The following is a 21,727-nucleotide window of genomic DNA, read 5'->3' as shown; positions in this document are numbered from 1 at the left end:
TGTAAATATGTAAATACAGATACATGCATACGTAGATACAAAGTCTATTTGTGTGAAAAAAACGTGCATGCAAATTGAATCAAGTAAATTTGATTGAGTCATGTTTTACCAAATTGGTGCATCATCATCCTTGCGCAATAATAAATAATATAAACGTTATCAACTTAATTTCCTGATTGGTTAGGCGTTAGATAAGTATACGCGAGGACCGTGCATAAAGTGTTTGTTTGAAAAATATCTTTCTCATATTCATGTTAACTGTAGTAGATGAGATGGCAGACTGGTTAGGTAAGAGGACATAAGTATATCACCTGTAAATATGTAGAATTGATGACATGCTTTATGTTCAGTCTCACATTTAGCAAAATTATAGCCTCGTTTAGTCGATAATTTAACCATTCATCAGGTGGACTCTGAACGAATATCTAGCTTAAGAGGAAAGTGCATCGTAATACACCAGAAATTTCTGTTGATGAAAGAAATTTTAGTTAAACAGGTTAGCCTCTGACTTGCACTTTGATAGTGCATACTTAATTTATACTGTATTCAAGCAAAAAATTGTAAGTATGGATTCTTGGATTTATTGTTCTATCACGATTTCATGTGATCAAATCATTTGAGCTGATATAATTCGGCTTATATAAGTATAATGGCTTCTGGGAATTTGATAAGTTTCTGATCTATTTACATAGATATCTATGTACTATACACATACGTCTTCATGGACATAATCTAATATAAACATGTTTTTTTAATTGCCACTATTTTTTCGTAAAAGATCTATGCTGGCGGAAATTTCCATGCAATTTTTAGGTTTCCATGTATGAGGTATGTTTAATGTTTTAGACATTCTGTTTACACACTAATTAGTCATTTGAAACCCACCATGACCTGGAACGACCTTGGGGAAGTGTTGCCAAACATTTCTACCCGGGAAACTCAACAACACGACGACGAATCAAATTTCCTCGCAATCTTACGCAAGAATCCACAATATTTTATCGCCTGGTATGGAGAAGATCGACGCCCAATTTCTGGTCGATACGGTGCCGGAATGATTTCCCACCTACTCGAATATTCTAGAAGACCGAGATCACGACGGGAAATTGAAAACTACGAATTCTCCGAGTTTATGCCACTTCAAGAACTAATTTACTTCTTTATTGAGGCCTTCTTAACAATCCAGAATCAAAGAAAGCGTTGGTCATATGCAGCGACCAGGATGATCAATGGGGGCAAAAAATTAGCAAATATGTTAGTCGATAAAGGGCACGTAAACGCGGACTACTTACCTGCCTTGGAGTATTTGTATCGCTGGATTTTAGCCAATATTATTTTCGCCAAGGGAAAATTGATCGCCACATCCAAGCTCATTGACATTGCCAGTTATGCAAATTATACGACACAATGGGACAAGCTACCAAGCAAGTCGAAAGCGCTCGTCACCGCGGCAAAGTGCTTCTTTCTCGCGTCGATGAAGATGACTGATTCTAACCCGAAGGCACAGGCCAAGCAGGAATTACGGAAGGTAGAACATATTTAAATTTTACTAAGATTGGCGATCCTGAAAAACTTGAACAATTTTGTACACTCTTAGAAATCCAGTATTAAAATAATACCAAGCGGTATTATACGACTCCGTGTATTATCGATACATAAGTAATACCGTGTAGTAAGCACGGTACTAAAGTTTTACCGTATTGCCAGCAAATCTTAACGGAACGGTGTAATTTTAATACCAATCGGAAGTAATAGGTTTAATACCGAGAAATCAATACCTGCGTGACCATTTAAATGGTCACGCAGGTATTGATTTAAATACAAATCTGGTACAAATGCATTTGTACCAGATTTCTATTTAAGAGTGTGGACAAGATATTTCAGAACAATTAATATCGGAAACAAGACACGGCATAAATCGTACTTCCTAAGTAATTTGTAAATATTATATAAGATCAAAAACCGGTTTCTGATGCAATCGAGAAACTACGCAGATACCGTAAAAACTCAAATAGTATCCGGGGGCTACTATTTACAAAATCGGTGGCTGGGACCGGGCTACTATTTGAGCAAGGCTACCATTTGGGCAAGGTCACTATTAATAAAATCAAGAAAAAAGACACGGCTACTATTTGCATAGACTATGATTTTTATTTCCTGAATCAAACTCAGATTAAATTTTACTAACAGCGCCAATTTGCAATTAGAGTCGCAGTTCATAGGAATATTATTCTGCTCAACCTGCTCTTCAATGATTTTTTCGATGAGATAAATTCGTGTTTTGTCATCAACTCATCGTTTCGATAGTGTTTCCGATTATATTGAATTATAATTTAATTATCTTAATGAATAGTCAAGAAGTGTGGTTGTATGGAAATAGAGATGCGTCTATTCGAATAAGGCTACTATTTGGGCAAGGCTACTATTTGAGCAGGGCTACTATTTGAGCACGGTCACTATTTACAAAATTATGAAAATAGACCCAGCTACTATTTGAGCAACGGCTACTATTTGAGTTTTTACGGTATGTATTTTTGTACATTATGTATAATCTTTAGATTTATCAAAACAGAATTTTTTTAACACAGGTAGTCAACCTAGATCCGCTAGTATACGAGTGGCACTACAACTTAGGAAATTGGATTCGCTGTGAGCGAAAAACTTTAGCTGGCATGAGCGATAACTTTTTACTGAAACAATGTCCCACCGAAGAGGAGATGCAAATTCTTTGGGAAACTTATGACGTTTGCACCTACACGAAAATCGGGGACGATGGCAAGGCAACAACTTTGAGAAGGATGGCGTTAGCCGGCGTTTGTCAAGGTATGGCGGAAGTTGTTCGCTACCGTTGCCGGGCTAGCCTGGGCGGAAGTTTTAAGTTCGGTGGGTTACACCTGGCTAATAATTTTGCAACTGTGGAATTCATCCGAAAACAGACCAAAGCGTAAGTCCCTCGACTTAAAAACGAAGAAATGCACGAAATGCTCGTAGATATTTAATATTAAAATATGTAATTCGCGGTATTCAAAAGTCAATACCAAAGAGGTATTAACAACTAATACCATGTAGTAATAGCTTGGCATTAACTAGCCAATTTTGTATAGGCCGGTATAATTTCAATACCAGCCGGTAGCAAACTTGATACCCAGGAATCAACTGCCTGACTATACCAGATTTCTAACACCATAAACCGCTTAATTAGAAGATTGGTTTGAACCAATCTATAATAATTGTTTGAAATTTACAGGATCCAGGACGAAGAGAGAGCAACATTTGCAGAGTATATTCGCTTCGGAGAAATATTTGCCGGGATTCTTCCCCATCAATTTAGAGATTACAAAATGGCGGAAGTATTTTATAAAGAGGCCTACTTGATAATGCCCAGTAATAGCAAGATAAACCACAAACTAGGAACCTTGTATTTTACATCGGACGAGGTAACGACCAACGTTTCTTGTGCAAGCAACCATTTGCAAGAAATAACCGCAAGTCGTTTTTGCAGCTTTTGATATGCAAGGCGCAAGAAATTTCTTCCTGTCGCTATACATGGTTCATCGGGCGCAGGTAGAGGAGTATCAGTATTTCATGCACTTTCTTGAAGTTTCTTGCACCTTGCATTTCTTACGTTTCTTGCAATGCAAAAATATGTAGCAAGCCCGCAAGAAACGAAGTACTGGTAACGATTTAGCAAATTATATCAATTGAAAAGCAATTAATTACACATGCAAGCCCACATCTTTTTTGAATGTTGAAAAATACATAGGCGAAAATTCAGACAAATAAATGTAAAACGGATTTTTCAGCTCCGAGACATCCCTCGCTCTCTCCATTTCCTCCGCCGCGCCGTAAAACGTGAATTCTCCAACGTTTTCGCAACCCTTGACTTGCTTGGTGTCATGATTTCGTCCGTTTCCGAGCACCTCGCCGAAATCGAGGAAGTCATCCAATTGTACTTGGAACGGATCAAGGATGGATTCACAGGCCTGACTGAAAGTGAACTAAAATGGATATTGGGTTGTGCCAAATTCATGACAGTGTCGGATAAGGAGGACGCAGTTACAGTTTGGATTTCCGGTCAAGAATTGAACCCAACTAAAAATGCATTTGCTGTAAGTCACCTTAATTATATTGAGGGTATTTATGATTCCTTCATATTCTTCGGATCGTAAAATAAATTACGACGGTTATGATACTTACGGTTAAGTATCGCACGATTTTGTCATAGAAAATCGTGATCAATTATTTTACGAATGCGATTGTGAACATCCCAAGATTCCTAGATTTTCAGCGTGTTTCCATCGAGTGAATTGTATTATAATTATGTAGTGAGAATCTCACTGTGAGGTTGTCATTAGATAATTATAATACAATTCACCCAACGGAAATCTCAATATTTTGATCAAATTATCGTCACATTTGCATATTTGTATTCAACTTTAGTTTTTGTAGAAACTTGCTTAATTGTCAAGCTAGATAATTTAATTAATAAATATTTAACAGAAACTGCTCCTCTCAATTAAACGGTATCACTGGGATAACAACTTGATAAATTTGAACCTGGTTAAATCCACGCTAGAAAATTCACTGAGGACACGAACCGATACTAATGAGATTGCCATTTTGCGAAATATGATTGAAACTCTTCCCACTGCTACCAACAGGGGAACATTTCAGACAAGTCTCCCTACAAGAGGTGGCTTCAGCAAAAGAGGAGGATGCCAAGAAAGCGATTTAGATACCAATTGGCGTACATCTTCCAGACCAGTTCCTAACCGTGGGGAGGTTCCCACCAATAATTTTGGTAGGAGGAGAACTCTTAGACAGCAGCATCGTCCCACAAGCCCAATCAATTGGAGATGAACTTTAATAATGGACGGCTCCACTTAAATTTCCTATAAATTTCTCTGTGACAAGTTACATATACACAAGTTTTAAATATTTTAAACTTCTTCAGGTGGTTATATAACATTTTGAAATCAAAATTTGAACAAAATCTTCATTATAATGAGGGTATTCACGCACCCCTGGTAACTACGTAAACAGCGTAAAATCCGCAAACTTACAAACAGCTTCCCGTGAATTCACTTTCGTAATTATTTTCGCAAAAATTTATCTGATAACAAACAAAATGCCGATCATTTCCAGAAAACGGAAATTAATGGAAGACATTTGTGGAGCTGCATTTATTGATATAATAAATACCACGAACAGTGGAGGTTGTTCCTATAAAAATTTCGAAATTCAACCCTCCTAAATTTTAATCATAAGTTATTTTTCGACTCCACACGAAATCTTAGCTGAATATATAAATTCTTAGAAATCGGTATGGATACCCCTTCCTTATTGCCCATTTGGTTATTTTTTGTTCATCTTTGACTTCATATTCTTTCATGAGAAGTTATTAAGTATCACCGAATTTCAGATTTTTGAGACAAGTTATGAAAATCGGTATGGGTCACCCCAACGGGTCCCGGATGTTAAAATTTTACCAATTTCACTTTATATTCTTCCATTATGGGCCTTTAGCAGCCTCTATACGAAATTTCAGCTCGATTGGATGATTTTGAAAAATCGGTATGGGTCACCCCCTCGGGTACCTCCGGTTGATAAATTTTCCAATTTCACTTCATATTCTTTGATTAGGAGTCACTAGCAACATATATTGCCAAATTTCTGTATCGAGCAATTTTTTTCCTTCCCCAAATTGAGTTTACAAAATACTTTACAAAATTAGAAGACGCCTGTGAGCTGCGTAAGTTTACAAAAGTTTGTAAACTGATTTTCCTTGGCAATTTTTGTAAACGTTTGTAAGTCTACGGATTTTACGCTGTTTACGTAGTTACGAAGGAGGGCGTGAATTGCCTCAATATAATTCTTTTTCTACATTAATCGATGCATAAATAGATGATCTACTTATTTCCCTTCTTGCAAGGAAAAATGCATACTCGTTCGAGCTAGATTTTATTCAATAGCATAATCATTTTTATATTTGTTCATGCATATATGCTTTCGTCATAAAAGTTCTTCAGAGAAGATTACAATTATTGATTAAATCAAATACAATGTCAAAGAGAGATATAGTCGACCAAATATATTATATTAAATAAAAAATACTTGGGGCAGTCATGGACATGTCCATGACCATAAATGAAATTTACATAGGTTTACTTCATGACGCGTATGATTTAATTTAACTTGTATCTTAACAAGTCACATAAACGCCAAATGTTCATACACATATTGACGTATACGTATGTAATGCTTACGTAAGTTATGTATAAGTCACAATTTTAAGTTATAAGTTTTGTATCCATGGATGCTCCAAGTATCCATTATTTATGTTACCTTTCCTTGATAGAATTATGGTCTACGAAATGCATAAACATATTAAATATTTTAATCACAGAAATATTCTTCTGTCGGCAAGTATTTTTAGTCCTCCTCTCTTTACATTTAGCTATTAAATAAAAGACATTATTTCAGACTCTCTGTCCAAACTTGATTCCGGATTCATCCAGAACTATCACATAAATAAAAGATCACAAAATTTTTCCAAGCACCACAACTCCTCGCCACTGAACATGGCAATCTCTACTGAAGGGAAAGCATTTTCAGCGTATATCACTTTATTTCAAAAGTGTAGCTACAATCAGCCAATTAATTTGGAGGCAGAGGGGAATACATTTTTCTACAAGTTTACCCTCTGGACAGGTCTAAATTTAAACTGCTTCATTTTTCGGTACACAGCCGTTAGTTTGGGAGTCGTTTCTTGCATTTACGTTTGCATGGGAAAACTGAACGGTCATTTTAATTCAATTCCATTCTGGATTTCATTTCTTCAAGTTATGCTTGCAATCCTGGGAACTTACACGTTATGGATGGACGTTGCGTTTGGAAAGAAAGGCAATTTACTCGAGATGGTATGGCGAGCTTTAGCTTATCAGTTGCAACAAGGTCATTCCGGTAAGTATGCGTATGCACTGTAAGAAATTCGGTAGGGTATTTAACATAGTTACTTTCCCGGCCATTCATTAGCCCCCTAGGTAATTCCCCGGGGTTGTAATTCACGCCGAGTATAAATACTTATGTATTTGTATGTACTGACATGTACTGTAGTAACGTGCTAAAATTATTAATTTGGAATTCTAAAATTCATGCTGGATGTCCCTGCCGGTTTATTGTTTCATTTATGAGCTTGCCGTTTTTGTTGAAATCTGGGCACAAAATCGGTGGAGCTACATACAGAATTATCTACAAGGGCCAATTTAAACATGATTTGATGTGTAAATATTCATATTTCACATTTCAGGGATTCCATCAACAAAATTTGACCCTGTCGGATTCTTCTTGTTGATAATGGTCACCTCATTTTTCCTCTTGGTTCCCACTATGTCCTTTATTTTCTTATATTTTAAAATAGACCCATACATCTACGTCCTGCCGAACAATGAGCACATTGTGTCAATCCTGTTACGGGTCACCCTTTCTGCTTCCTGCGTTTTTGAAGCGTTCAATGTCTTAGCCTTCACTATCCTGTTATCCATCACCTTTACCAGAGTTACTAGCAACATGGTTCGTAAAATCGGAAGGATTTCATTGTGGGACAAACTTATCGAAAATTATCGAATTCTTCACATCATAATTCAAGTAATCACACCCTTTTCGTCCATGCTTATCGTGGGAACCATGCTACTTGGATTGGTTATCGGAGTTATGTTCAATTTTGTTAGTATTGCCTTGGCGAATAAAATCCCGGCCTTGTTTTACCCGTTTTTCCCTGCGGTATCGGGGCTAATAATGTATTGTATGATGGTCATTGTTCAATTTGCGGTGAATCTTCACACCGAGACGGAAGATATACTGGTGAGGGCGCAGAAAATGATTTGTGGCATGATTCCTTTGTCAGCACAGAAGGAGACACGGATTCGAACAAGAACTTTGAAGAGTATGAAAGTTACAAATTTTAAGGGGGGTGCGGCAGGATTTTGTTTTTATGATTTGGACAAATCCATCAAACGAGCTTTTTACATGGCGTATGTAGAATACACAATTGATGCATTGCTGTCTATCGAAGTTTAAGGAAAGTAATTATATAGAAATTAGTATGAGTGTACATTGCTCAAAATATGTAGATAAACTTGCATATTTAGAATTCCCGAATGTATATTGTACATACTCCTATTTTTTTAACCATACGATCCTCGACGTCATCACTCTCATTACTAATATTACTAATAGCATTGGAGACGTGTGCGAGACGTGGTGGTGTGAGGTTGCTCTCTCTCCGACTCTCTTACTTGACTACAGAAGTTAGCGTATTTAGTTAATTTATTTAATTAATTACGAAAAGAATTACTATTTTGGAATTTTAGAAATGTTATCTTGTCGATCATATACTACTAAATAGTGACATGTGAAATTGTTAAACAACTTTGTTACAAAATATTGGACACGAAACTTATATTTTGGTGAGAAATTTATCCCATGAAAAGCTGCGCTGAGTATTTTTACATGAATCTTTGTAATTGTAATAGAACGTCATTGTTATAATTGTTGCATTGTGACGAAGTATTATTGTACGTTGTATTATGTCAATCTTCCCTGGCTGCCACTCAACCAAACTGCAGTGAATTTTAGGGTGTGGCGGGGATAGGGGCGCCTTGCCTTCCGCACCTCGACCTAGAGGGGACGCTCAAAGGGTCATCCGTTGGGAACCATCGGGTCTCTGGGGACGCCCGATGCCGAGTGCGACTTGTGGATGATGCCCACAACTGGATACTTACTTTACTTGATTATGTATTTTTGCAAAACGTGATTTGTACTGACATTATGAGCAACTTCGCACCACCACAAAAATTTGCTGAGAATATGAATTGCACTTTTGGTATTTTAAAGCACACGTCTCCGGTTACGATGTTAGATATTACGTTGTAATGTTATAACATATTAAGATCTGTAACTGTAGGAAATTTGTCATGTAAACTGTAATGGTAATCATCTTGCTATGTAACTTGAACAGAATGTTAAAACCTGTCAAATTGGTTAGTTAATTCATGAATCGAAATTCGTAATATCTGTTGTTTTTGAAAAATTGGAATTTGATTTGTAACCAGTTTTACTGTTAAATGATGTAAAAATTTTTGTCGTGCTCTATGGGCCGGTTGGCCTGAATGAGTGCTGAAATAAAGCAATACAATACTAATAGCATTGCAGTGGTGACGTCGAGGGTCGCATGGTAAATAAACCGACTGTATGTATGTAAATGTATACGTAAATTAGGTATGTACATAGTTATAATTATGTACATAGTATGTACATAATTAGGTATATACTGTATGGATTTGTTGTGAAATAGCTTATAAGATTAATTTGCTAGTTACGACATTAAGATGGCGCTGAAACAATGCATTGTATCAAAATGTATTATCTAAAATATATATTATTTATGCATGACGCCACTTTCTTACATCTGTTCGTTTGAGACGGTTTATTTAAATGCATGCTCTTCGTCAGCTCATCAGCTGGACCTATTGATGAACGATAATATATGTAATCGATGCATATTATCGTAGATATACGTATGTACTACACACATGTTTACATGTGAATGTCCTAAAGTAACTATATTCAAGTCTATGGTTCTTTTGGCAACTCCCACGACGTGTGTGCTTAAGGTATGGGTTTAAAGTGCATCTTGTGTTAAGGAAAATTATTATTTATACATTTGGATACTAATCTACAAATGACATGTTTTAAAAGACGTTACATAACTTTTGCTCAGCCACAAAGTAAAGCAAAGTTGGCAGTTCATTCATGGACTGCCCGCGTGCTAGAAAATACTTGTCTGTTCAATGTTTGCTCTACAATTTTGATTGGGCAAACTAAATTCACCGTGTTTCTGCACTTTATACTTGTAATTTGATATTTATACAAGAAAAAACGATTAATAAATAAGTATGCGTGGAAGTTACTGTTGTAATTTATGCGGTGACATGGCTCCAACTAAACTCGCGATTGAAGCCCATCTTACCAAGCATTGGAGGAATGTGGGTGACCACAGGTGAGTAAAAAGGTTTTTAAGGAGGACTTTAGATGGAAAACTTTATTTATTCGATAATTGTATTTTTCATAGACCTAATGTACAGAAACAATGTGGAAAATCTGACCGCTCGAAGGTTCAAACTAAACATTCAAGGAAAGCCAAGGTCACTCGAAAAGATACAATTTGCCGAAAAAGTAAGGGTAGTAAGCCTAAAAAGAGTGGCGAGGCTAAGGCCGCAGAGAAGAAGAATGCCGTCGCCAATGACGAAACTGTTGAAACCCTCAAGCCGAAGACCGCTGAACGAACCACGCATGGAACGAGGGTCTTAAGCGAGGAAATTGGCGATAATCAAACGAATAATGAAGAGGACGACAAGGATAATCGGTATGATAGTTTCAATTTTAATAATAACGTTTCTCAATCTGGTTCTATTTTAATCATGTTACTTAATTGTAGACCGGACTCACCGGTTTATCTGTTTCCCAGTGCGAAGCGTGCAAAATCAGCATCGTCCAGCAAAGAGGAGCAAGTCAAAAAACCCCACATTTAAAACCGCAAGTGCCACTAATTCTTATACTTATTAAGATTCGAAATTTGAACAACAAATTGCTTTATAATTTAACATGTTTTGATTAACCAACAGAAATGCATCTTTCCAACCAGTGGGAGTACACGGGATACGGATATTTATCCCGTTCTTTCCAATGTGACCAATGTTGGACATCCTTCTACACGGCGAACGGTCTTGCCCTGCACGTCAGTATTACTCACACAGTAAACAATGAGGAAGTCCTCTTCGAAGAATCTCGACCATCACCAATACCTTTGACCAATGATATGGAAACAGAAGTAATAAATAGTACCAGTGACCACGTGACCAGAACCCCTAGCCCGGTGGAGAATAAGGCATCAATTCCTCGCATCCTGATTCACTGCTCCGCCTGCATTGAAGAGTTCGCTTTTTCTAACGAACTGACCAAGCACGAGGCCACGCACGGTATCGGATTTGCATGTCTCGGATGTGGGGGCTCTTTTAAATTCAAGACCAATTTGGACAAGCATTTTGAAAAGTAAGGGGAAAAAATTGCCTTCATGTATCAAAACTTTATTTACATATGCAAGTGACCTCTACATAATACATATGTATGCCTTATTTATTTAGGGCACACCCCGAGCTTTCAATGGGAAAGTGTGCATGGGTCAAATTTGACCATTGCGCTATTTGGAAGCCATCGTCACCCGAAATCAAGGAGCACATGCGCCAATCTCATCCAGAGACGGTACGTGTGAAAGAAGAGAAAAGTATTTGGCCTGTTTTCGATGTGGAATGATTTTCGTAGCCATGTAAAATGAGCTCGTTGGAGTCTTAGACCCCAATACGCAATTTATGGACGACCATTGAGTATGACGTGTAAAATTTGAAATATAAATGAACTCCTTTTCCAAAGAAAAATTATTAAATAAATAATTTCTTTATTGATATTATGAATCATAATTTAAACTAACTTTCACCAAGGTTTCATCTTTAACTTGTCTTCGTGCCAACTCTGAAAATAATTTATGCTTTGCTCTGTGCTCGCTGGCTTTTTTGGGAGGGACGAACACCTCGTCAGAAAATGGAAGATTATTTAAAGCAGCGTTTTGGAAGGCACGATTCTGAGGACTTTTTTTCGTGTCTTGTTTCACTGTTTTGTTCGTTTGAGGGGGTGTGGATTTCGAAATTGACGGTGATTTATTTGAATCTGTGTTCTTATTGTGATGAGACTTTGCTTGTTTTTCGTGTCCATTTTGACGCAAAATTTGATTTCTTGTCGTAAGCGCAGCCATGTTTTCCTTCGTACGCGAATTAAGTGCATTCAAGCGAGAAATTGTAAAAGTCCTTCCCATGGGAATGTGAAATGTTTCGGAGGAACGAAGGATATTCGAATCGTTAGCGGCGGAATCTTTCAAATTGATCTCAAAACCGGATTGAATTTTTGCGGTGGCGTTGATAACATTATTCAAATTATCTCCGACGTGACCTGGCTTCCAATCTTTACCAGTTACCGGAAAGCTGCTGTTATTAGCAAGATTCTTCACTGCGGAGAAGTTTGATTCAGAATTTGTCTGGTTTATATTTTCTTCCAGCAAACGAGTAGATTTTTGTAGGGCAAGATTTTGAGAAAAATTTTTAACTGAAGCATTGTTGTCAGTGAAATTTAAATTTAAACCTGAGTCTTGAAGTGTCTCGTTAGAGATTTTCGAAGCATCATTTATCCCCCAAGTGGTATTCACTGATTTAGCAGAGTTATTGTCATCTTTTTGTTCATCATATTGGTGGAAGGTACCTCCTGCCGAGTTAAGAATGGTTTCTGAGTAACCGGAAGTCGGTATATGGGGCTGATTCGTGCTTGTTATTTTGTTGAGTGACAATGGTTTACCCATCGTTCTTCCCCTTGGAATATGCGACTTTTTGATGAAGTTATTACGCATTTCTTCTCCCGAGTCTTGTAAAATAGTTGCGTTAAGTCGTTCACCCATTTTCGACATGTCATTCATTGATATTACAGAGTTATTGGCATCGTTTTTTCGATCAGGTTGCTGGAAAGTATCCTTTTTGGAGGAAAAAATTGTTTCTGAGTGACCGGAAGTTGGTTCAGGGTGCAGATTTTTAGCAGTTATTTTGTTTAGTGACAACGGTTTACTCATTGTCCTTCCTCTTGAAATATGTAACTTTCCTGTGAAATTGTTAGACATCTCTTGTGACAGAGTTTCGTTAATTTGTTCCTCCGTTTTCGAGAGAATACTCATGTCATCATTTACGGAGGCCGCCCCCCTTGTCGAATTAGCGGCATCAGTATCTTTTGTCGAGTTAAAAACGGTTCCTGAGGCCGGTATAGGGGGGTGATTCGCGTCAGTTATTTTGTTTAGCGACAACGGTTTACTCATTGTCCTTCCTCTTGAAATATGCGACTTTTTGTAGGCATCGTCACGCATTTCTTCTCCCGAATCCTGTGAAATATTTTGTTTAAATTGTTCCCCCACCTTCGGAATGTGGTTCATTGATTTATCCGAGTCATTGGCATCTTTTTGTCTATCGGTATGCTGGAAGGAATCGTTTTTGAAGGAAAGAATGGTTTCTGAATAACCGGAAGTCGGTATAGGGTGCTGATTTAGTGACAACGGTTTACCCATAGTTCTTCCCCTTGGGTGTGACTTTATTGCGAAGTTATTATGCAGATCTTCCCTCGAGTCTTGTGAAATAGTTTGGTTATTTTGTTCACCCATTTTTGATATATAATTCCTTGCTTTAGCAGAGTCATTGGCATATTTTTGTTGGAATGTATCTTTTGTTTGGCTAAAAATGGTCTCTGAGTAACTGGAAATCGGTATCGGTAGCTGATTGGTGTTAGTTATTTTGTTTAGTGACAACGGTCTACCCATTGTCCTTCCCTTTGAAATGTGCGACTTTTTGGTGAAATTATTACGCATTTCTTCTCCCGAGTCTGGTGAAAGAGTATTTGCATCTTTTTGTCCATCAGTTTGCTGGAAGGTGTCGTTTTTGGATGAAAAAATGGTTTCTGAATAACCGGAAGTCGGGATAGTGGGCTGATTCGTGCCAGTTATTTTATTTAGTGATAACGGCTTGCCCATTGTTCTTCCCCTTGGAATATGCGACTTTGTGGTAACACTATCATGCATTTCTTCCCTGGAGTCAGATCCGTTTTGTGAAATAGTTTCGCTGATTTGTTTCGTCTGATTAGATTTTAAATCGATGTCTTCCTTTTCACCCCCATTTTTCGAATTAGCGACATCATCTTTCCAACCCTTGCCATGTGTGGGATTCGACATATTAGCATCGTTTTTATTGTAGCTTCCTGAACTTTCTGTGAGGTTTGATATCGAAGTGGTTTCCTTGCCTGTTATGTTCAGACCTTCAGCGTAGGAATTATTCGTGTTAACCAAGAAATTGTCGAACTTGTCGGCCAAATATTTTCCAACAAGGGACTCATTTCTTCCAAAATATGTGCTGGTCCGATTACCTGGGATTGACAGATTTATTTCATTTTCATTATTACTGACATCCTTGTTCGTAGCGTTTCTATCCGATGTCACATTCCTGATGTGATCCCCCAGCCTAAAGTTAGGCATACTGCTTTCTTCTGGTCCATTTGTCATATTTGTTGGATTTTCGTTCCCAAATCTTGATTTATAGTAGTCGTCTCGCATACTTAATGAAATTGATTCGTTCGGGGAATTAGTGGAATTTTCAGGTAAGGAAGGCTTCCTGGGTCTCATCATGCCTCTTCCTTTGGCCCGATTTTTCCCAAGATTCACGTCGGAGTCATGGCTGGTTAACAAGGTCGCGGTGGTTATATCCGCACTGTTTCTCGTCGAGTTTTCTGCAGCGGTAAAATGGTTTGAATTTTTCTTGCTGGTGGGATAGTCAATGCTGAACGGTAACTTATCAGTCGGTATTACACTATTATTTGGCCATTGCTCCTCAATATTCGACGAATTTGAGTTTGCAAAATTTCCGGCCGCAAGGTTAGATGAGGTCTGCACTTCTGTGGATCCAGATTCATTAGCGGGACCGCTTTCAGTAACGTTGGCCCCCACGAAGGTTGATCCGCCAGTAAAAATATTAATGCTTGACGTAGATTTGGTCGAGTCGAGTGTATCATTTAATTGATGCACTGTTCCGTTTTTACCATGAGGAAATACCGATGATATTTTATCCCCAGTAAAATTGGTTCCACGAATAGTTGAGTTTTGATGATTTTGAGTTTCCGAGCTGCCATTTGACCCCTTTATTTTAGCAGTTTCTGTGAGACTGTCTGGCATAGTGGAATTAATGTGCGTATCTGTTTCTAACAAGCCTGCCCCGTTTTTGCGGCTGCTATCTCCAAAGAGCGTGTCGATAAAGGTAAGAAATGTGGCGTTTTTGATATTCTCTTTGGTTGAATAATTTCCAGATGCGTCGATTTTGGCTGATTTTCCTGTATTTATAGTATCGTAACCATTAGTGGTCACATTTCCGGTGTCATTAAAACTTTTCATTTGTAATTCTGTCCCATTATTTCGTAGCCCATTTTCATCTCTCAATTCGGTACCGGTCGTTCCGATTTTCGGTTTTCTAATAAACATTGATCGCCCCATCGGTTTCTTGGTCGCTTTCTCCTCCTCCGTAGTCTTATTTTCTTTCCGTCTACCAAAGCCTCTACCAAAGCCCAAAGCCTTGGCGGCACCACCGCCGATTGTGGCATTAAAAGTTTCGACTTTCTCTACGTTCAATTCGGTTCCATTATTTTTTCCATTTTCATCTTTTACGTCGGTAATGTTGGATTCGACTTTCGGTTTTCTAATAAACATTGATCGGCCCGTCGGTTTATTGGCATCTTTTGTAACAAATGTGGCGTTATTGACATCCATATTATCAGTGTTAATTTTTGTTAGAACTGCATTTATTTCATCGTAACCATCAATGGTCACATTTCCAGTGTCATTGAAAAAAGCTTTGACTTTCGTTTCGTCAAATTCTGTGGCATTATTGTTGCCATTTTCATCTTTTACGTTGGTAATGTTGGATCCGAATTTCGGTTTTCTAACAAACATTGACCGCCCCATCGGTTTGGTATTTTTCTCAAAGGTAGAGTTTTTTATATCCTCTTTAGTTGGTGAATTTTCATCTTTTCCATAAATGTCGATTTTGGCAATAAAATCCAGAATTGCACTATAACCATCAGTCACATTTCCGGTATCATTAATAAAAGCTTTCACTTTCCTTCCGTCCAACTCTGTCGCATTATTTTTCCCATTTTCATCTGTAATGTTCGTTCCGATTTTCGATTTTTTAACAAACATTGATCGTCCCATCGGTTTCTTGTTATCTTTGGTAATAAATGTGGCGTTGTTGACATCCTCATTGGGTGATGAATTTCCATCAGTGTCGATTTTTGTTACAAAATTGAGAACTGCATTTATTACATCGTAACTATCATTGGTCACATTTCTGGTGTCATTAAAAAAAGCTTTCGGTTTCTTTGCGTCCAATCCTGCCCCATTATTTTTCTCACTTTCATCAGTAATGTTGTTCGTTCCGATTTTCGGTTTTCTAACAAACATTGATCTTCCCATCGGTTTCTTGGTCGCTTTCTCCTCCTCCATAGTCTTATTTTCTTTCCGTCTGCCAAACCCTCTTCCTTGAACAGCACCCCCTCCGCCTGTCCCATCCAGACAAAACTGATCCTTCGATTCCTCCTCGACTTTCGATTCTCCCTTCTCACAAATAAAATACATTTTGACATCGCACTCGATATCGTCGAAGGAATGCGTTTCCCTCCGTCCAGTTCGTGCTCCTAGTTTGACTTGGTCCAAATGATAGATCGGATTCCAGAAGCCGACACAATGTTCCGGCCTTTTGGAGTTGAAATGGTCGGGCTGATTAGTGCACCAAGGGTACGACTTGGAATCGTGCATGTCCTCAGTTTCGCCCAATTTTTTCACCCATTTCCACTCAGCTTCACTTCCAAGATCCGTCAGACCGAACCAATATCTTCGATCGAGGCCGAATTCGTGCTTTTGTGACCCATTGTCATACGCGAGACTGAAGTGAGATACGGTGTAGATGAGATCGCGTACTTTCTCGGCGTCTTTTGGGGTTGGAAATGTTGCAAAGTTTCCGAAGCATTTTGAACAGAAGGTTAAAGAATCGTTCCAGGTCATCTTGGGTAAAAAAAATAAGTCATTTAATGGATAGGTTGAGAATACGATTTTTAGGAAAAAGTGGTGGTTCATTCGGTTCGGATGTTTGTAAACTGTGTTGTAAACTTGCAAATTCTTCTGATCAGATTACCAGGGAAAACTAGTGTGCGAAATTACTGAAAACTGATTTTAGCTAGGTCATTTTTGACAATTTGAAAAATATTTTTATCTAATTTATACAGTTTTACAGTTTACAAACCTCCGCGTAAATATCAATTCAAATGTATTCAATTGATTGATTACCCTTTTCCTATAAATTCTGTATTTAGTGTCCAAATCGAGAAATGTAATTGTTTTGCTGGTATCGTCTACAATTAAATATAATTATTTAAAACTTTTGTATACCATTGAAAAACTAACTATTCCAATTAATACGCCTGGTTATTTTTCTCACCAAATAATCCAGTCTTCGCAATTAGTAGTTCCACCTCGACGGGACTTAAAATAAGTAAGACTTGTAGGAAATGTGCCTGCATCAAAAGCATGGAGGACACATTGATGGGATACATTTTTCAAAAGTAGACAAGTAAATAGTTTCACTTGAGGATATTTACATATGGAAGTTTAAATTAATACAATGCATTCAGGTCAAGTTTACAGTTAGATTTAAATAACTTTCTCTCGAATTAATGTCCATAGCATTACAAATCCTACCGTCGTGCATATGTATGTACGAAGGAAATGGCCCCATCAAATTCAGAGTGGAATCTGACACACAACGCAATAAATATGCATAACTCAGTAATTATGTTGAGGGTATTCTGGTATTCACGTCACGCCAATTTCCTACAGGCATATATTATCTTTGTAATCTATTTTTTCGCAAACTCGTCACTCGTCGTCAAATGAATTTTCACTTCTCCTTTCATGTTCACTTTTAAGTAAAATGAAAATGCATGCATACATACTATGTATTTAAAATAATAGATCAGATTTTACTTGCCTGTGCTTTAAGATTAGTTAGCTACTATATTCTAGAGGGCTGCTGGGGAAACTAATGGGCTGCATATTAAGTATTTACACCAGCTACCAAATGATAATGATGTTCCAGTGACAAATTTAAAAATTATGAAAATCCCATTATTACGATATTTTAAGTAAATATGTACGAGTAGATCGTCAAATTTTATGAATGTGAAGTATGTATATATCGTCAACGACGTCCGTTAAATAATGGATAAATACATATTTCACAATAGTCTACACCTAAAGCGACCAGAAATTTTGCAATGATTTTGCAATGTTTTATAAAATAAAGTATTAAGTATGTTCAATCATTCATTGTGGTTAATCTATAATGTGATACTTGTATAAATAATTTTGCAAATCTAAAATTACCATGAATATTTTTTAAACTAACAATTTAATTTAATTCCCAAGTAGAAAAAGGCATATACATGTCAAAAAGGCATAAGTTTAAAATCCGAGGATTCTTATAAATTCTAAATATCAACTACAATTTTCACAATTAAGTCACAGAGATGCAAAAAAGTAGCAAAATTAATAACTAATGAAAAACTAGCAAAAAAATTATTGACAGTTTGAAATCTGAAAATCATATAAATAATTATAAAAAAAATCATGTTTATCTAGTCGACTACGACTACATCTATATCGAAAAACAATCGGTCCATCCATTTCCGTTAATTTAATTAGAAGAAACTTGCTCAGCCGGATTCTCAGATGATTTTCGAACCATATTTATCCACGGGTTGTGAACATTCGGGAACATTCTTGCAATTTCGCGCCCTCTGGCAAAAAGCTGACCTGATTTCAAAGTTGGTTCAGTCGGAAGGTCGAGATGTCGCAAAGTTTTGCAAACTTGAAGTCCTGCACCGCCATTTCCAAGGGGTAGAAATGTATCGAAAAGAAAATCATTCACGATGGCATTCCTTCTCCACCCAATATCATTGTCCCCCAACTTCAAGGTTTCCAGGGTAGGAAAATGCTTGGCGTACGAGATGCTATTTGCTCCATCGAAGGACACCTGAAGTGGAAATGTTTCATCTTTGGCGCCCCAAGAATCCTTGCCCACGTGGAGTACTCTGAGAGAAGGAAAGCTTGGCAGGTTGAGAATCGTATCGCTGTTTGCACAATTTCCAAGCGTCATTTTTAGTGAGGTCAAAGTCTGGGAATGTTTGGAAAGGAGTCGTCCAAATCCGAGGTATTGTGCATTAGTCCAATGTTCAAATCTCCCAAGATTCATTTTTGTTAAGGGTTTCTTCAATTTGTTCAGAAAATTGAGCCCCTCTGGAGTAAGGTTTTGCTGAATGGTAATCTCTTCCAAGTTCTGGAATGGTTTGGCTTGGCCATAAAATGTTTCCAAAAGGGCGGGGAAAGTGCAGTTCAAAATGAGCACGCGTACTTCTTTGACAGCGCAAAGCAGTGGGTTCAACCATGAGGCCAGGGAAGAGCAGTCCTCACTGGGGCTACCGTCGCCTTCGACGTCATAACTCCCAACATCCATCGAGAGGACGAATGTGTTCAAGTTGGTGAATTTAATACGGGACGGAAATGTATACCCTTGCCCAGATGCTTCGACCGTACTCCATATCCAGCCCAACTCGAAATATTGAATAGTTTCGGTTGGGCACATTTCCAAAATTTCGATTTCTGTATCAAAGTCGGATTTTGATGAAATCTTTCCCGCAAAATCTAACGATGTGACGTTGTGCGTTTTCAATCCGAGAAACCAATGGAGATCTGCGATGACTTTTACTCCTTGAGCTGGGCGAATCTCGTGCTGATAAGAGTCCAAGCCGATCGAAGGGATGGCAATTCGCCAGTGGGGGATTGGATTATCCTGCATTTCGTGATTGTAGCGGAAAATTTTTGTGGGATCGTCCAATTTCTTGTAACCGAGGCAAAAATTGAAGCTCACATAACCTCTCTTCTTGATCAGACGGAGAGCTTCTTGATTCCAAACTTTTGAGAGGAAACGTACATTTTTCACATCGTCGAATGGAAGGTATGACATAATGTGGGACACCACCTGGACGATGACAAATTACAAAATTGTCAAATTACAAAATTGTCAAATAAATTGCCTAAGCAGTTAACTATAAATATATGTATTTACCAATTGTGGAATAAAGCGTGCTTCTTGCGTCTCCTCGATATGTTCCAAATTCAGGTCATTATCGCCTTCGTTCTTGATCATTTTCTTCTTTTTCTCTTCGAGCTTCCTCTTCCAATACAAATCAAAGTCATATACTCTCCTCTACAAAAAATTGAAATAGTGCACAAGTTACAACCTCATTATAAAAATTAGTATTGACTAGTAAAGTAATAATAATATACCTGGAACAACAAAACCAGACGATGAGTACTATCAAAAGCATCCCATTCAAATTTAGCCCAGCCAAGCAGGCCATCCTCGTTTTCAGTTGGAAGAGAAGGAAGATAGTTATCGTGGGTGCGTTTCCAATTTTCCAGTTCCTCTGGAGTCGCTGGAACCCCCAAGGATAAATAGTCGCCAAATTTGAGCTCTGTTCTGTCCTGAATTTCTACATCATTCACGGCAACGACCTCCCCCTGAGAAAGTCGAAAACAAATAATCATGTAAATAATTTCCGCAAAAAAACCTTTAGAACTTTACTCTATCTTATTTTCTCTTTTTCTTACCCCGGATAACAAAGGTGTAACCCAGTACTTATTTTCAGCGCAGGTGATCTCACAAACTGGCAAGCTACCGTCAGTCGTAATATTCAGTTCATCCCTTTTGGGACGTTTCCAGAAAATGAACTCCCCTTGTTCTTTCCGACTGGTGAAAGTCTCTCCAATTGTAAACTGTAAATAATACACAAAATAAGTACAAATAAGTAAAACGCCAATTCAAAATGATATTATTTGACAAACTTTAGATTTCAGATCAAGTTAAATACGTTTTAATTATATTACATACCTTTTGACCTTCAATACTTGGCAGAATTGCGAATGGTTTCCACAACTTCTCTCCAACTTGTCGAATAAAACTTGGCTCGTTTTCCGGCGATCTGCTAAACATGCAGCAACGACGACAGAAACAGTGCGACGCACCTTTGAAGGTTCTGCAGAGCAGTTCCCCATCGAAATTGGCCATGGTCGAGTAATTAATTAATTGTAATTAATGTTTCGTTGAAAGAAAAACTCGCCCAAAGACGATGACGAAAGCTGACAACGTTTTGCCCGTTGGCTTTCAGTTCATGTTCCCGGCTGAGGAAAAATGAGCTCCAAATTGTGTCTCATATTTTGTAACAGCATTTTACTTTAGCATTGTCTCATTTTTTCGATTAGGGGAGATCCATAAATTATGTCACGCAAAAAAGCCCTTTTTTAAGACCCCCCCTCCCCTGTTGTCACGCCTTTGTCACGCTCGTTGTGACCCCTCCCCCCCCCCTCTTGTCACGTCACGCCTGAAAATCTGAATTTTTCCGAGAGGAAGAATTTCAAATAAGTTGTAAAAAACCACTAAATTTTTCAGTTGTCTTGTGTTATTGCTACACATTTTTTAATTGTTAACATTTTTGAATCATGCAGTTGTCTCCAATCCCTACACAGTTTTGAAACTATGAAAAGTAAGGTTCTTTCGGACGAATTTTTAAATTGTGCAAACTTTTGGAGATTTAGTAATGTTTTTTTAAATTGTTGCATGCATTCTTGCAAAATTATGACGATTTTTTGAACTTATGCAAACTTTATGGCATAATGAATTTTTAATTTTTTTAAACTTACAAACAATTGGGTATTTTGAAAATTATTTGAAGGTTTAAACAAAATTTAGAAACTCGGCTGAAAATCTCAAAATCTAAAACTTGGTTCAAATTTTGGATTTTTTGGATCAAAGGTTTCATATATTGGGATGGACATATATAAATAATTGCGAAACTAGTTTGGTCCTAGTCGAAGACTTAAAATGAGTTAAAGTTTGCATTAAGTCAGACCCGGGAAACGTGATGTCAC

At 37.6% G+C, this 21,727-nt stretch overlaps 4 protein-coding genes across 7 annotated transcripts; 2 read left to right on the top strand and 2 right to left on the bottom strand.

Annotated features, from left to right (window-relative positions):
- The first annotated feature begins 389 nt into the window (after positions 1-389).
- Positions 390-6,484, top strand: LOC110842021. 4 transcript variants are annotated; one of them, XR_004836319.1, is made up of 8 exons: positions 392-496; positions 779-828; positions 871-1,528; positions 2,589-2,944; positions 3,248-3,437; positions 3,804-4,109; positions 4,501-4,954; positions 5,905-6,484. XR_004836319.1 is itself a non-coding variant. In XM_035857096.1 (7 exons), the coding sequence occupies exons 1-7, from the start codon at positions 473-475 to the stop codon at positions 3,847-3,849; spliced, it is 1,386 nt and encodes a 461-aa protein (XP_035712989.1). In that variant the 5' UTR covers positions 390-472; the 3' UTR covers positions 3,850-3,998. The 4 variants fall into 4 exon arrangements, 3 of the variants coding, with proteins under 3 accessions (XP_035712989.1, XP_021943413.1, XP_021943414.1); XM_035857096.1 differs by lacking the exons at positions 4,501-4,954; positions 5,905-6,484 and adding an exon at positions 3,503-3,564 and having other exon boundaries at positions 390-496; positions 3,804-3,998; XM_022087721.2 differs by lacking the exon at positions 5,905-6,484 and having other exon boundaries at positions 4,501-5,232.
- Positions 6,485-9,670: 3,186 nt separating this feature from the next.
- Positions 9,671-11,495, top strand: LOC110844366. The gene is made up of 5 exons (XM_022090588.2): positions 9,671-10,060; positions 10,133-10,426; positions 10,499-10,596; positions 10,686-11,112; positions 11,205-11,495. The coding sequence occupies exons 1-3, from the start codon at positions 9,957-9,959 to the stop codon at positions 10,590-10,592; spliced, it is 492 nt and encodes a 163-aa protein (XP_021946280.1). The 5' UTR covers positions 9,671-9,956; the 3' UTR covers positions 10,593-10,596; positions 10,686-11,112; positions 11,205-11,495.
- Positions 11,496-11,524: 29 nt separating this feature from the next.
- On the bottom strand, positions 11,525-17,295 carry LOC110844178 (putative uncharacterized protein DDB_G0282133). The gene is made up of 3 exons (XM_022090356.1): positions 17,181-17,295; positions 17,030-17,094; positions 11,525-16,747 (listed from the first exon to the last, which is right to left on the bottom strand). The coding sequence occupies exons 1-3, from the start codon at positions 17,293-17,295 to the stop codon at positions 11,525-11,527; spliced, it is 5,403 nt and encodes a 1,800-aa protein (XP_021946048.1).
- An 871-nt stretch (positions 17,296-18,166) lies between these two features.
- Positions 18,167-20,950, bottom strand: LOC118434139. The gene is made up of 5 exons (XM_035846945.1): positions 20,691-20,950; positions 20,411-20,575; positions 20,087-20,320; positions 19,866-20,006; positions 18,167-19,778 (listed from the first exon to the last, which is right to left on the bottom strand). The coding sequence occupies exons 1-5, from the start codon at positions 20,865-20,867 to the stop codon at positions 18,435-18,437; spliced, it is 2,061 nt and encodes a 686-aa protein (XP_035702838.1). The 5' UTR covers positions 20,868-20,950; the 3' UTR covers positions 18,167-18,434.
- Between the last annotated feature and the right edge of the window lie 777 nt (positions 20,951-21,727).

This window comes from Folsomia candida, unplaced genomic scaffold, assembly GCF_002217175.1.
Source record: "Folsomia candida strain VU population unplaced genomic scaffold, ASM221717v1 Fcan01_Sc001, whole genome shotgun sequence".
Taxonomy (NCBI): Eukaryota; Metazoa; Arthropoda; class Collembola; order Entomobryomorpha; family Isotomidae; genus Folsomia; species Folsomia candida.
This window is presented reverse-complemented; position numbering and strand designations above follow the sequence as displayed.

What these genes read in the sequence shown, in the direction of transcription:
- LOC110842021 (XM_022087721.2), top strand. Translation starts at nt 473, where the DNA reads ATGAAAGAAATTTTAGTTAAACAG. An exon ending in CCAAGCAGGAATTACGGAAG is followed by an intron (nt 1,529 to 2,588) that starts GTAGAACATATT and finishes TTTTTAACACAG; the next exon opens with GTAGTCAACCTAGATCCGCT. An exon ending in CAACTAAAAATGCATTTGCT is followed by an intron (nt 4,110 to 4,500) that starts GTAAGTCACCTT and finishes AATATTTAACAG; the next exon opens with AAACTGCTCCTCTCAATTAA.
- LOC110844366 (XM_022090588.2), top strand. Translation starts at nt 9,957, where the DNA reads ATGCGTGGAAGTTACTGTTGTAATTTATGCGGTGACATGGCTCCAACT. An exon ending in AGGAATGTGGGTGACCACAG is followed by an intron (nt 10,061 to 10,132) that starts GTGAGTAAAAAG and finishes TATTTTTCATAG; the next exon opens with ACCTAATGTACAGAAACAAT. An exon ending in GAGGACGACAAGGATAATCG is followed by an intron (nt 10,427 to 10,498) that starts GTATGATAGTTT and finishes ACTTAATTGTAG; the next exon opens with ACCGGACTCACCGGTTTATC.
- LOC110844178 (XM_022090356.1), bottom strand. Translation starts at nt 17,295, where the DNA reads ATGTATCCCATCAATGTGTCCTCCATGCTTTTGATGCAGGCACATTTC. An exon ending in TGCGAAGACTGGATTATTTG is followed by an intron (nt 17,095 to 17,180) that starts GTGAGAAAAATA and finishes ATTTAATTGTAG; the next exon opens with ACGATACCAGCAAAACAATT. An exon ending in ACAGAATTTATAGGAAAAGG is followed by an intron (nt 16,748 to 17,029) that starts GTAATCAATCAA and finishes TTTTTACCCAAG; the next exon opens with ATGACCTGGAACGATTCTTT.
- LOC118434139 (XM_035846945.1), bottom strand. Translation starts at nt 20,867, where the DNA reads ATGGCCAATTTCGATGGGGAACTGCTCTGCAGAACCTTCAAAGGTGCG. An exon ending in TTACACCTTTGTTATCCGGG is followed by an intron (nt 20,321 to 20,410) that starts GTAAGAAAAAGA and finishes CGACTTTCTCAG; the next exon opens with GGGGAGGTCGTTGCCGTGAA. An exon ending in CACGCTTTATTCCACAATTG is followed by an intron (nt 19,779 to 19,865) that starts GTAAATACATAT and finishes GTCATCGTCCAG; the next exon opens with GTGGTGTCCCACATTATGTC.